Consider the following 15,265-nt stretch of genomic DNA (forward strand, 5'->3'; position numbering starts at 1 on the left):
CATCCTTAAAAAGAGCAAAGGTGGAGGATTCACCCTTCTTGATTTCAAAGCTTTTGAAGCAATGTTAATCAAAACTGCATGGTACTGGCATTAATGACAGACATGTAGACCGATGGAATAGAATACAAAGCCAAGAAATAAATCCTCACATATATGGTCAAATGATTTTGGACAAGGGTGCCAACCATTCAGTGGGAAAAAGACAGCCTTTGCAACAAATGATGCCAGAAAACTGTATATCCACATGGAAAAGAATGAAGTTGGATCCTTACCTTACACTGTATATAAAAAATAGCTTACAGTGGATTAGAGACCCAAACATAAGCACTAATAATATATAACTCTTAGAATAAAACATAGAAATCTTTATGACATTGGATTTGGCAATGATTTTTTGGATATGGCAAGCAACAAAGCAAAAATAAATAAATGGGACTTTATCAAAATTTAAAACTTTTGTGCATCAAAAGAAAATCAACAGAGTGAAAAAGCCCGCAGAATGAGAGAAAATTTTTGAAAATCATATATATGATAGAGGATTAATATCTAAAATGTATAAAATTAGTATTCAGAATATATAAAGAACTCTCCCACATAAATCACCCCAAGTAACCCAGTTGCAACAATGGACAAAGGACCTGAATGTATACCTCCAAAGACTTCCAAAGAAGATATGCAAATGACAAGCACCTGAAAAGATGCTCAATATCACTAATCAATTAGGAAGATGAAAACCAAACCACATAAGATACCATTTCACATCTATTTGAATGACTTTTATTAAAAAAACAGAAAATACAAGTGTTGATGAGAATGTGGGAGAAAAGCAGAACCTTTGCACATTGTGCATTGGAATGTAAAATGGTTGTAGCCATTCTGGAAAACAGTATGGTGTTCTCTCAAAAAATTAAACATATATGATCTAGCACTTCCACATCTGGGTATATATCCAAAAGAACTGAAAGCAGTCACTTGAACAGATATTTGTACACCTGTATTTATAGTAGCATCATTTACAATAGCCAAAAGTGGAAGTAACCCAATTGTCCTATGGCAGATGAAAAGGTAAAGGAAATGTGGTATATGCATAGAATACAATGTTGCTCAGCCTTAAAAATAGAAGGAGGGGTGCCTGGGTGGCTCAGTTGGTTGAGTGACCGATTGCAGCTCATCATGATCTCACCATTTGTGAGCTCGAGCCCTGCATCAGGCTCTCTGCCGTCAGCGTGAAACCTGCTTCAGATCTTGTCTCCCTCTCTCTCTGCCCCTCCCCTATTCATGGGCGGGTGCTCTGCTCTCTCTCTTTCAAAAATAAATAAACATTAAAAACAAAAAAGGAAATTCTGACATGTGCTACCATGTGGATGAAACTTGAAGACGGTATGCTAAGTGAAATAAGCAAACACAAAAGAAATAATTCTGTATGATTCCATTATATGAGATCCCTAGAGTGGTCACATTCATAAAGATAGAATGCAAAACAATGGTTGCCAGGTTCTGAGAGGAAGAGTGAATGAGGAGTTATTGTTTCACGAGTATGGAGTTTCAGTCTGGGAAGATGAAAAAGATCTGGAGATGGACGGTGGTGATGGCTGCACAATGATATGAACTTAATGCCACTGAACTGTATGCCAAAAAATCATTAAAATGGTACATTTCATGTTACGTACACTTAATCACAATAAAATAAATAATTAAAGCATGGTAAATTTTTTTGGTATGTGTTTTACTGCCATTTTTTAAAAGAGTAAACATGAAAAAAAATCTGTTTTGTTTTTTTTTTTACTTCCTAGCATCATCTATATAGTTGAGCACTTCCTGTGTCTCAAAATAGCCTCTTTTCTTGGCTTCTGTGTATGTAGATTGCTGTCCCAATGTTTTCAATAATAATTTTTGAGCTCAATTTTGAAACTTTTCAGGCCAGTTTATAAATGATTTGAATGATATTATGGTACTGTTGTGACATCTAATATAGAAAATTAATGCTGACCTATTCTGTGAAGTTAAACCTTCCCAGGGGATGCTGTAAGAATCCATAGCTACTAGAATCATTGCAGAAATATTATTAACATGAACTTGAAATATTTCCTAAATTAACAAAACATCCTCTTTTTTTTCTATCCTGTATGTGTATTTTAAAGGAAAAATAGGGGTGCCTGGATGGCTCAGTCGATTCGGCGACCGACTTCGGCTCAAGTCATGATCTCATGACTTGTGAGTTCAAGCCCCGTGTCGGGCTCTGTGCTGACAGGTCAGAGCCTGGAGCCTGCTTCAGATTCTGTGTCTTCCTCTCTCCTCTCCTCCTCCCACCTTGTGTTCTATCAAAAATAAATAAACATTAAAAAAAACTTTTTTAAATAAAAATAAATTTTGCTACATTTGGTGGAAATACACTACATTTATGGGTAATGAATGGCAATAATGATTTTTTTCTATATTTAATTTAGCCAAAACTTTTTAGGTACTAATAAAATATTAAGACTTTTTCACTTTTATATATTGCTGGTAGGGATGAAAAATGGTACCACTTCTGTGTTGAAGAATTTGGCAGCATCTAGCAAAATTAAATATTTATCTTTTGATGCAACAATCCTACTTCTAAGAATATATCCCAAAGTCATACTGCAGTCATTTAAAAGACGTATGAATATGGCTGTTTATTGCAACACTATAGTAAAAAATAAAAGACCAAAACAACTCAAATGTCCATCCATAGGAACCTGGTTGAATAAACTGTGGTATATCTGAGCAATGAAGTACTGAATAACTATAAGAAGGAATAAGTATTTCTATGTATGCCTATTAAGTGTTCTTCACTGTACTGGGTCAAAAAAAAAGTAGATACAGAAAATATTTATAGTATGCTATTATTTATTTACCTTTACTAAAAACCAAATAATGGAAGGATTAAATTTAAAAATAAATGGTTACCTATAGAAGAAAGGAGGGGGAACATAATGGAGATGATAGAATAAAAACTAGACTTTTTTGAGACTTCTTTTATGGATATGACTTCGGAATCCTTTTATACAATTCCAAACAAAGCTAAACTTAAAAAAAATCCCTAACAATAAAAAATGAAACCAATGAATCTGGGTTCCCAGTCAGTAGCATAACCACACATAAAGGAACCATGGTGACTCTATCACACCATAATTTGACTATTTTTTCTTGGTACAATCTACTCTAAGTAGAAAGAAAAATCTTAAACTGTTTTCAATAATCATGTTTTTGGTGCTAGTATTAGCATTGTTATTTTTAGACTGTTGTGTGGATATCACGAGATTAAATCAGATGGATAATTGTAATGAGAAATAAGGTTTTTGTCATGGCTGAAAGGAAATAGAGATATCAGGTTGATAGAATTAAGAAAAAACCCCGTAGTTTTGAATTTGAATCAGAGGCATTAGTATGATCTTATAATATATTGTATCTAACAACTGAAAATATTTAAAACTATGACCAAGTGGCAAGGACATTTCCGGCATGAAGAGTGTGGTATCTAAATACCATTCTCAATGAAAGGAACCAAGACCTACTGTAGAAATTGCTGATTCCAGGTCTGGGGCAGGGGATATGTATGATGATTCTGGAACATCTTGTCATAGCTTTCTTGAAAGCAGGAAAACTTTCAAAGTCTACTAGAATTGTGTCAACTTGAATTGACTCTATCTTGTTAATGACTCCAGTGAATGAAATGTATCAAATTTGTTTGTTTTGGGCTCATAACAAATCAAACACACACAACCCCTAAACAAACAGTACCTTTGGAGGATGCCTAGGACCGAACTAATTTTTTTTTAATAAACATATATCAAAGATTATATTTGACTCGTTATTTAATGAGGGAACCAGTAAAACTAACAACCAGTTCCAAGGAGAATTCAAGCTATGTGCATACATAGGCCATCAGCAATGCTGAAATAAATTTACAAATAGATGTGAAAGTGGTCAGCACCCATGGGATGGCGATCATTGCATTCTACCAGACGAAATTCATTTATATTTATATTATCAAAAATAATTTACATTACTAGTCTTATTCTGTAATTTAGAGTTGTAAAATAGCTTAAAGACAATGAAAGGCACAAATAACTCAGAAGAGTGTACTAGACGGGATATCCAGTATTTTTTCCCATTTCAAAGTGTTTAACAAGTTTTCGTGACACTCTCTCCCCTCTTGATCATATTAATATTAAAGATTATTTTTTTTAATTTTTTTTCAACATTTATTTATTTTTGGGACAGAGAGAGACAGAGCATGAACGGGGGAGGGGCAGAGAGAGAGGGAGACACAGAATCGGAAACAGGCTCCAGGCTCCGAGCCATCCGCCCAGAGCCTGACGCGGGGCTCGAACTCACAGACTGCGAGATCGTGACCTGGCTGAAGTCGGACGCTTAACCGACTGCGCCACCCAGGCGCCCCAAAGATTATTCTTGATTACAAGAAAAATTTTGTTTAAAGTTTTGTTTCATTAGAGTTAGCCTGATTATTTACATAGGTGCAGCAAGAATATTAACTAACCATTATAGGTCCAAGTTTATTTAGTAAATATAGCACCATATCAACTAATTATTTTGAAATCTGGAAAATAAAGAATTGAACATGCATCCTGGTTTTCCTATGTGAACTGTACTCTAGAGTGACAAAACAATTGATGAGGAAAAGTATTCTATATACTGATCCCTGGGAATAAAGAAAGAAGAAATGATGGCATTATAGATAGCGTTTTAGAAACACTAACAATTTAATGATCTAAGCAATCATTAAGAATGGCTGCCAACATCATAGAGAGACACATTATTTGCCTTCTATTAGTCTGAATGTTATCAAATCTCTGTGTGTAACCACCAAATTACAAGATATCCAGAGGATATGGAAATTTTAACTAATAGGAGGAGACAATCAGCAAAGTTAGGCTGTAGAAAACTCTATGGGACAAATAAACTGGTTTCTTCAATAACTTTCTTGGAAGAAAAAGATACAATGGAGGGGAAAACCCATAAATTAAAAAAAATATCTTAAGATTTAGAACAATTAGTTTCACTATATGGAACTCCTTTGTATCCTGTGTAAACTGATTCAAAATAAGATATTTAAGGAAACTTGAACTGTGAACATTTGATATTAATGAATGATTAATTTTTCTAGAGGTGATGACATTATTTTGGTTATGTTTTCAAAACCAATCTTATTTTAGAAATATTCGCTGCCATATTTAAGGATGAAATCATACAGTGTCTGATATTTACTGCAAAGTAATCTAGAGTGGAGAGGGTATAAATGAAATGCAACAGACCATTTGGTTAGTTGTTGAGTCTGGGTGATCGGTATGTGGGACTTGATTAAACTGTCTTGTCTGGTTTTGCATCAGTGGGAAGTTTTCCACAAAGAAGTTAAAAGAAATAAATTTAAAGGCCTTCTAATAAACAAACTACTTCCATTGGTTTTCTTTAGTAATTTCTAACTTGTTATTTTCAAGACTGTATAAAACTATTTTGTAGTTTTATAGTATTTTCAAGTTTAGCCTCTAAGATATTTTACAATGTAATTCAAATTAAAAAATAATACTGCCCTTTAAAAAATATAACTGTTATTCATACAATTTTTTGATCAACTGAAAGCTTTTTTAAAGCCAAATCACTTTTCCTTCAAACTTCTCCAAGTGAATAATCAATTTTTTGTTTGGTTTGTTTCCAGATAACCTTTTTCATGCTGCTCTCTGCAGTGTGCGTAATGCTGAATTTGGCTGGTTCAATTCTCTCCTGTCAGAATGCTCAGCTAGTCAACTCCCTAGAAGGCTGTCAGTTGGTGAGTAATGAAATGCAAACCTTTTGATAAAGGTCATAGGCTTTGATTTTACCTGAAAGTAATTTTAAAGATAAATTTTGTTATATCCTTGGATTTATTGTGATATTTTATAATTGTGTAAGGAATTTAAGTTGACTCATTTCTAAAAACTACCTTAAATTAAAAGCTGTCCTCCTTGTAAATCAGTTATGAATAGGATATTTTTAAGGATCACAGTGTAATGCTGTTTTAGAACAAGTGTCTTTAGTAATGATTATATTTTGGCATTTATTGCATTGATTTTTATCTCCACTGAATTTTTAAAAAATCAATTTTACAAGTCAATCTTAAGTGCTAAGATACATGTAAGCTTGATAATGGGTGCTAGTTCACAGTTTTTTCAATTAAAAAAGTGGATTATCTTTTAGGAATAGATCTAGGAAACTTGTAGACAGTGTGCTGTGTACATTGTAGGGGATCAATAGATGGTTTGTTAGCTAGAACCTTCATTCCGTATCATGAGTTAGCTCCTGGTACGGTAATATGTGCTTCTGGGTGGGGCAGAAATCGAAGTGTATCCAGTCACATTCAGTAAGGGTATAGTTTGACTCCCGATGTGACCATGGCTGCTGGATGCGAACCATTGGTATTTGTTTATTTACCTTGGAGACAACACAGGGCTACCTTTTAGAGCCATTCTCCTCCACAGCTGCCTGTGTACATGCTGGGCCCATGGTGATTATTTCTGGGAGGTCAGGGGCTATACTGAATTACCTAAAGCTTTTCTGTAGCAAGGCCGTGCTTACTTTTCCTGTGGCCATGCTGTTTGTGTTCGAAGGAACAGCTGTTGCGAAGTGCTGCTCTCTAAAGTTCTTAGCAGCAAAGCTAGAAGGATTAGTGTAAGTTGGCACAGTTTCGATACAGAGGCACCTACTGAGTTCCCAAAACTGTGAGAGCTTCATCTTGCTATTTTCTGTTCGGTATGGCCTAGACCACCTTGATCAGATTTCACCCCAATATGATGTACAGAGTATCCCTTGGTATGATGCAGTATTGCTTGTGACTAAGAAATGATAAAACCTGGAGTGCCTCCACCATCAGAAAGGGTCAGTTGCCAGCTTGCATCCATAACTGGGTTAGCCTCTTTATTCCTAAATACAGGGTGCTGTGAATATGATAACATCTGGCAACTGACAAGAGACTGTCCATTTTTCCTCTGATCCCCATTTTTCAATGCAAGGCCTTGTGTTTGGGAGACAGTGTTTGGGGTGATGAGACGTGCATGGAAGTCTATATCAAGCAGAAGGCCCACACCTAGTGTCCCATCTCAAAAGGCTGACTCCTGTGGGTCTTAATCCCAGACCCCATTTTCCTACATCACAAGCAGCATGAAAGGATAGAACAGGTAGATTTGGTTTCCTTTATTCCTTTCTGTCTTCAGTACCCCCCTGAATAAATTTAATGGACATCATGTACACTCATGCACTTTCACATACATCTTGGTTATAGAGCACTGTGGAATCATCAATATTTATCTGACTTTAGAGCTTAATCCTAAGCATCGCTCTGCCCTGGCTCATACATGGCAGGTAATTCCCGAATGAGATCAGTGTACCTGCTTACTGAAATGCAGTGTGTATAGTGGAGAGAGTAGTGGATTTGGAATCAGCAAACCAGGATCAAAGTCATGGCTTCATAACTGACTACTTATATGACTTAGGACAAATCACTTTCCCTGTATCAGCTTTACTTCTCTTTCCTGTTATGTGTGGGTATTACCTGCCCTGAGCTTTTCATGAGATATTTAATAAAATAGAATGTATAAAACACATAAAAAGTATACTTCTTATTAAAAATGTTTAATTATAATATATAATTACTATATATAAAATACATAATTATAATATATAATTACTATAGAAAATTAATAATAACTATAGAAAACTTAGAAAAACAAAATACACTTGTCACCCTACAATCCAGTCTTTCCAGTCTTTTCTGTGCATATGTGTGTATGTGTATGTATTGTGCATATGTACTTGTATACATATGTGTGTGTATTTAATGTACATTTAAATGTGCTGTACTCTTCATGGAGCTTCGTGATTTGGTTTTTTATTGATTGTGAACATTATTTCATGCTTTAAATTTTTCCTACAACTTTACTTGTAGTGGCTGCTCGGTATGAATGAATACAGCATTATTTATTTAACCAGTCTCTCTCTGCTTTTCTCATGTATGAAGGTTGCCATTATCTTTAAAGCTTTTGTTACATATTGACCTACTGCCTTCTAAAAGAGTTTACCAATTTGTAATCCCAATTTATGAGAATGCTTTTCTTCCCACACCCTTCCCAGCCCTGAAAATTGTTACTTTTTAAAATTTATGCTAATTTGAAATGACATCATTGCTTTAATTTGAATTCCTTTAATAAGATTGACCTTTATTTATAATTGTATATATGTAAGTTTATATATGTACATGCATATATGCAATTATATATGTGTGTATACACACCATTTATATTTCTTGTTCAGTGAGTCGACTGTGACTTTTACCCATTTTTAGAAGTATTTATATTAGTGATTTGTAAGAACTCTTTATATATGTAATTGTATAATTCATTTATTTTATAACCGTACATACATATATATATGTGTGCATGTACATATATGTAATTTTATATGTATATAATTTATATTTCCTCTGTGAATTGACTGGGGCCTTTACCCATTTTTAGATTTAACTATCTTATTGATTTTTAAGAGAGTCTTACATTTTGAGTCCTACAGCTTGTATTGGTCAAATGTATTTCCTGGATTGTTAGTTGCCTTTTATGTTTAGTGTATTTAAATCTATGAATGTTTTCCTTTGTGATCTTATCTTGGAACCAATAAAAGACATTCTTCCCAATATCATGTACCACCCCCCCCCTTTTTAAATATAGTTAACTCTTTATATTCTGGAATTTGTTTAATGAATTTAGCTATTTTCCCCAAATGAGTAGCTAACTTTCCTAAAATGATTCCCTGAGCAATCTAATAATTTCCTGATTACTTGAAATGCCACCTAAATTCTAAGAGTCCTTTGGTGGCAAGCTACAAAAACTGACAAAGCCATAGGCTATTTATTGCAAAGACGATAGAGCCTATAACCAAGAGAATTAATTAGGCTTGGGAACTGGTTGGTTCCAGGGAAGCTTCTGTGGATGCAGAAGCCTGTCCCAGACCGGCTACAGACACCCTGAACTCACTGGGGTTTTGTTCTGCACAAGTGAACAATTCCAGTGCTTTATAATCTCTGTCCCATTTACTCTAGAGTCAGAACCCAGAGAGAGAAAGCATTTGATAGGCATTTCTGTCAAGACAGAAATCTACGAAACTGTTCCACTAAACTGAATCCAAGGCAATTTAAGAGGTAATTCCCAAAAATGAATTTAGGTGCTATTAGGAAGGGTAGGGAGTAGGAGGAGGCAAGAAATGTATGGTAGGTGGTCAAAAAACAGCCAATATCTACTCTACCAGCATTATCATATATATGTACACATACACGTAGATACTAGTGTCTATTTGGTATGATTGAATTTTTCATTCTCATCTCCTCCTATGTCCATTTATTTATATTCCAAACAATATTACTTTAATTACACACACACACACACACACACACACACACACACACACACAGGAACTTGTAGGGCAAGCCCTACCCCCACTGGCCTTCCAGACTTTAACCTGCTTCTTAAAAAATATTCTTACCTATTCTTAAAAGTTTAGTCTTCCAGATGAGTTTAAATTTTTTTTGGTCAAGACTCAAAAGGAATATATTTAAGAGTTGAATTGGAATCACATTAAAATCATAGATTGTCTTGGGGTAGAATTGACATGTTAACATACCATGTTTTCCCATTCAGGAACATTGTGTGCGTTTTGGTTTATCCAAATTGTTTTAAAAATCCTCTACCGCAGGGGCGCCTGGGTGGCGCAGTCGGTTAAGCGTCCGACTTCAGCCAGGTCACGATCTCGCGGTCCGGGAGTTCGAGCCCCGCGTCAGGCTCTGGGCTGATGGCTCGGAGCCTGGAGCCTGTTTCCGACTCTGTGTTTCCCTCTCTCTCTGCCCCTCCCCTGTTCATGCTCTGTCTCTCTCTGTCCCAAAAATAAATAAAAACGTTGAAAAAAAAAATTTAAAAAAAAAAAATCCTCTACCGCAGTTTTTGTTTTCCTTTAGGATATCTAGTATATTTCCATATCTGTATGTATGTTTGTCTTTTTCCTCTGCATAATTAAAAATTAACTCATTTTCTCTGCATATATATAATAAAATAAAATATAAATATAGAATATAAATATATATATATTTATATATTCTAAATTTCTTTTCTATTCCAAACTCCCACCTCCTTCCAGAAAGTTTTTGGTAGCCAGACATTTTGTATGCTTATTTTGTATGTTATCATTTTTACACACATGCAAAGTCTATTCTATAAATCATTATTCACACTGCTTTTGTCAGCCAGCCATGTAACTTGGCAACACATTGTATAACAGCACTTGGAGATCTTCCCAGCTGTTAAATAGAGAGCAGCAGAGAATTCCACTGGATAGATGGATGCAGGATGACTTATTCAACCGCCACTTAATGAAGGACAGGTTAGGGGTGTTTGTAATGTTTTGCTAAAACAAACATGGCAGAGATCACCCTTTGTGCACATTCCTTACTCAACAAATAGAAAGTGGTTATTATTGCTGCTGTGGGGACCAGACTAGAGTAAAGGGTACCGTGGCCAACCAGAGAGGGATATGCATGTAGATCTCAAGAAGAAATTACTAAGAGTGTCCTTTCAGACAAAGTATAAGAACTCACTTTAAATTTAGAATGTCGTTCCTACTTTAACCTCCAAAGATGGGACACTGGACTCTTGCCAACAGTATATGACTGTGCCCAATTATCCAGATGCATGCAAACTTCTATGTGTTATCAGAGATTTTTTAGTCTTTGCCAATCTGGCAAAAATGTAAGATCTTAATCTGTAATTTGGATCTCTTTAATTAAAAGCAAAGTTGAGCATCTTTTACGTTTGTTTAGAAGTTATTTCTTTAGGGGCACCTGGGTGGCTCAGTTAAGTGTCCACTCTTGATTTTGACTCAGGTCATGATCTCACAGTTGGTGAGATCAAGCCCCATATTGGGCTCTGTGCTGACAGTGTGGAGCCTGCTTGGGATTCTCTACCTTTCTCTCTGCTCCTCTCCTGCTCTCTCTCTCTCAAATAAATAGACTTTTTTAAAAAGTTATTTCTTTATTTGCTAACTGCAGTTCATTTTTATTGTCTATTCTACTGTCATGTTGCTGTTCACAATTGATTTGTAAGTGCACTTTCTATATTAAGGAAACTGCCCATTTTTATATGTGTTGCAGGTATATATTTTTCATAGTTTTTTTATTCATTTCTTGACTTTTTTTGGTATTCTTGTGTGGAAATTCCATACACTCAAATTTCTTTTATTCGTTTATATATTTTTACCCTTAATGACTTCTGGTTTATATGTTTTGCCTAGAAAAGCTTTTCCTGCTCCAAAATTATAAACAGTTTTTCCATTTTCCTTCCAGAATTTTAGGGTTTTGTTTTTTAAATATTTATATGTTCCATTAATCTTAGATTTATTTTGCTATAAATATCATTATAAAATACTATTTAAAAATAATATCATTAAAAAAACACATGTGGACGTTCCATATTTCTTTAAAATTTTAGTGCTAGATATTTTAAATACCTTGTTGCTCTGGTGGGTGCATTTTTAAAATTTATTGTTTCATATTAAAAGAAGACTCTAGTGGTGTATAAGACTTTCAGTGATTTTTTTATTATTTACATTTAAAGGTATGTGACACTGAATGTACAATTGAGTCTTTGATCCATAGTTTGTCAGAAGAAATAATTATAATATTGTCTCTGCTTTCCAACGTTTTACTTGTTTTTTTGTCCTGTCTACTTATTTTGTTTAAAATTATCAAAATAACATTAGATATTAATGGTGATTCATCATTTACTTTTTGTTCCTGAATATAATGATTCACTGTCAAACATGGTACTGAGCTATAGTTTCAGATAGCTTTTTTGTAATGTTAAGGTGATAAAATTCTATTCATATTTTACTGAGAGTCTTTTAAAAATAAAATGGAGGTTAAATTTTATAAAGTTCTTTTGACATCTGTTAAGATTATATATTTTTTATTTTGATCCATTGGCATGGTAGATTACATTAATACTCTCAAGATTAAGCTACATGGAACATAATTGGAATGAAATCCCCATAGTCTTTTAAAATATTATTGGATTCTGTCTGCTGATATTTTATTTATGATTTTTCATTTGTATTCATAAATGTAATTAATTTGTAGTTTTCATTGGTCTCCTACCCTTCCATATTTTGTTTCCTGATTATAAGTAATTTTTTATAAAAATTAGTTGAATAAATGAAATCTAAGGAATTTTCTGTTCCTTGATGAATATTGATACTCAAATGTATAATTCTCTGGGTCCAGCACTGTTTCATAAAATAATTATTTAAATGTAATTTTCTATTCCACCTTTTTTTCTATTTCTTTCTAAGCTTTTGACAGTGTCTGTATTATTAACATTTTTTCATTATGTTGGCCTTTCCACATTTATTAATATGAAGTAATGCAGTGAATTGTCTCAAAAATATCTCTTGTAACATTATGTTCTTATTCCTTTTATGTGTATTCATTCTGCTTTAAATTTTCTATTTCTCTTCCTTTCATGTTATATTTTTCCAGAAATGTATCTATTTTATTTATTTGATGATTCAAACTACCAAAGAAATGAAATTTTGAAAAATTTCAAAACTACAGAAGTATAAAAAGTCCTCTTTAATACCTCTTTAATGCCCTCCATAACGGCATGTACCCTTATGGAAGTTTCTATATGTAAAATCAAGAAATAGCCTCAGATCCAGTCCTTCTTTTTGACTCCTGCATTAGGTTCAATGGATGCAAGTTGTACCAGGCCCTAACCTACAAGGCACTTAAATGGTCTCTAACTTCTAATGTCATAAATAATCCTGGAGTTCATTGTCTTATAAATAACTCTGTGGACAAGTCTGTATGTATTTATGTAGGACATTTCCTAAAAGTTGGATCAATGGCCCAAAAGGTAAATGTATTAAAATTTTTGACTGGTAATGCCTTCCAGAAAGGGTTACATTCATACACACTTCCATCTGCAGTCTGTGGGAATGAGTGTGCCCCACTCCTGTGCCAAAGTTACATACTACCAATGTTGAAAACATTTGCCAGTCTGAAGGATGAAGAAAGAAATCTCCTTATTTTAATTTGCATACCCTGGTCATTAGGGAGGTTGAGCTTTTTTTTTTTTTTTCTTTTTTGTTTTTCAGAAGCAGAATTGAATGTACATTGGGAAAGATTCTTGTTTTCAGGTTTTTCATGCCTTGAGGAAAGTCTTACACCTTTGTCAAGTGCTTAAACATTTTGTATTAACTTTATTCCTAGTTTGTTTGCAGTTTTTGATGCTAATGTCAAGGGTATTTTTCATCATTTTTTAAATAAATGATTATTGCTGTAATATAGGAAAGCTATTGATTTTTTTAAATTAAAACTTTCATTTTGAGATAATAATGGATTTGTGAAAAGTTGCAAGAAATTATGCAGACAAATCTTGTAGATTTTCCCAGTTTCCTGCATTGGTAACATCTTACAGGGTTACTGACATTGATATAGTCAAGATGCAGAACATTTCTACCACTATGAAGTTCCCTCATGTTGCTTTTTTATAGATATACTCACTTCCCTTCTACCCCTTCTCCCTCCTTAACCCTTGGTAGCCACTAGTCCACTAGAATACTCCACTTCTTTCTTTCTTTATTTTAGAGAGAGAGTGCATGAGTGAGGTAGAGGGTGGGGGAGAGAGAGAGAGAGAGAGAGAGAGAGAGAGAGAGAGAGAGAATCTCAAGTAAGCTCCATTCTCAGCACAGAGCCCAACTTGGGGTGTGATCCCATGACCCTGGGATCATGATCTGAGCCGAAATCAAGAGTCAGTCACTTAACTGACTGAGCCACCCAGGTGCCCCTCTGTCTTTTTTTTTTTAATTTTCAAAATGTTATATAAGTGGAATCATACAATATTTAACCTTCAGAATTGGCTTTTTTTATTCAGCATAATCCTCTGGAGATTCACTCAGGTTCCTGCACAGCCTAATAGTTTTTTCCAGTTTACTCCATAGAGCAGTATTCCACTACATGGATATTCCATCGTTTGTTTGACCATTTACCTGTGGAAGGACATCTGGACTAATTCCACTCTATTACAAATAAAGCTGCTATCGGGGCACCTGGGTGGCGCAGTCGGTTAAGCGTCCGACTTCAGCCAGGTCACGATCTCGCGGTCCGTGAGTTCGAGCCCTGCGTCAGGCTCTGGGCTGATGGCTCGGAGCCTGGAGCCTGTTTCCGATTCTGTGTCTCCGTCTCTCTCTGCCCCTCCCCCGTTCATGCTCTGTCTCGCTCTGTCCCAAAAAATAAATAAAAAACGTTGAAAAAAAAATTTAAAAAACAAATAAAGCTGCTATGAACATTCATGTAAAGTTTTTTGCGTGAACATAATTTTTCATTTCTCTGAGATAGATACCCAGGAATTGCTGGGTTGTGTATGGCAGGAGCATGCCTCTTCTTTTTTTTTTTTTTTTTTTGAGACACTGCCAAGCTGTTTTCCAGATTGCCAATATCATTTTACATTCCCACCAGCAGCGTACAAGAAGAGATCTAGTTTCTCTGCATCCTTGCTAGCATTGGTGTTGTCATTTTTTTTTTTTAACTTGAGCCATTCTCATGGTATGGAGTGATGTCTCATGGTGCTTTTAATTTGTATTTCCCTGATGAATAATGATGATAAACAGCTCTTCCTGTGTTTCACTACCATCTGTATATCCTCTTTGGTGTAGCATCTGGTCATATTTCATATCTTTTCCCCAATTTTTTTAATACTATTGAGTTTTGAGAATTCTTTGTATTCTAGATCTAGTCATTTGTCTAAGATGTGCTTTGTGAGTTGTTTATCCCTATTTCATCCTCTTAATAGGGTCTTTGACAGAGCAAAAGTTTTTGATTTTGATGAAGTCTGATTTATCTATTTTTGCTTTTATGGAGCATGCTTTGGGTGTCAAGTGTAAGAATTCTTGACTTACCCCTAGATCTTACTAATTTTCTCATAAGCAGGGGCAGGAACTGCATTTCCCCGGTAGGCCTCTAATTATACCTGCCTGACTGGGAAGAGTGGGGGTGCCTCACGACTGCTCCCCAGATGGCTTATACTGACAGGGGGTGGGAGAGGGCCTCATTATTACTGTGGGGTAGAAGCCCAAGCTCTCTGTGTCGTTTCCCTCAACACTGTGGGTGGAGGGGAGCTTAGCCTTCATCTCCAAATATGGGATATATGAGGCA

At 34.9% G+C, this 15,265-nt stretch overlaps 1 protein-coding gene across 1 annotated transcript in view; it reads left to right on the forward strand.

Annotated features, from left to right (window-relative positions):
- The window catches only part of FAM189A1 (family with sequence similarity 189 member A1), a 287,059-nt gene that overhangs the window by 147,950 nt on the left and 123,844 nt on the right, over positions 1 to 15,265 (forward strand). The window contains exon 5 of the mRNA XM_032593500.1: positions 5,702 to 5,812. Within this exon, the coding sequence (XP_032449391.1) occupies positions 5,702 to 5,812 (111 nt within the window). The remainder of the gene's footprint in view (positions 1 to 5,701; positions 5,813 to 15,265) is intronic.

The sequence above is a fragment of the Lynx canadensis genome, chromosome B3 (genome assembly GCF_007474595.2).
Source record: "Lynx canadensis isolate LIC74 chromosome B3, mLynCan4.pri.v2, whole genome shotgun sequence".
Classification (NCBI taxonomy): Eukaryota; Metazoa; Chordata; class Mammalia; order Carnivora; family Felidae; genus Lynx; species Lynx canadensis.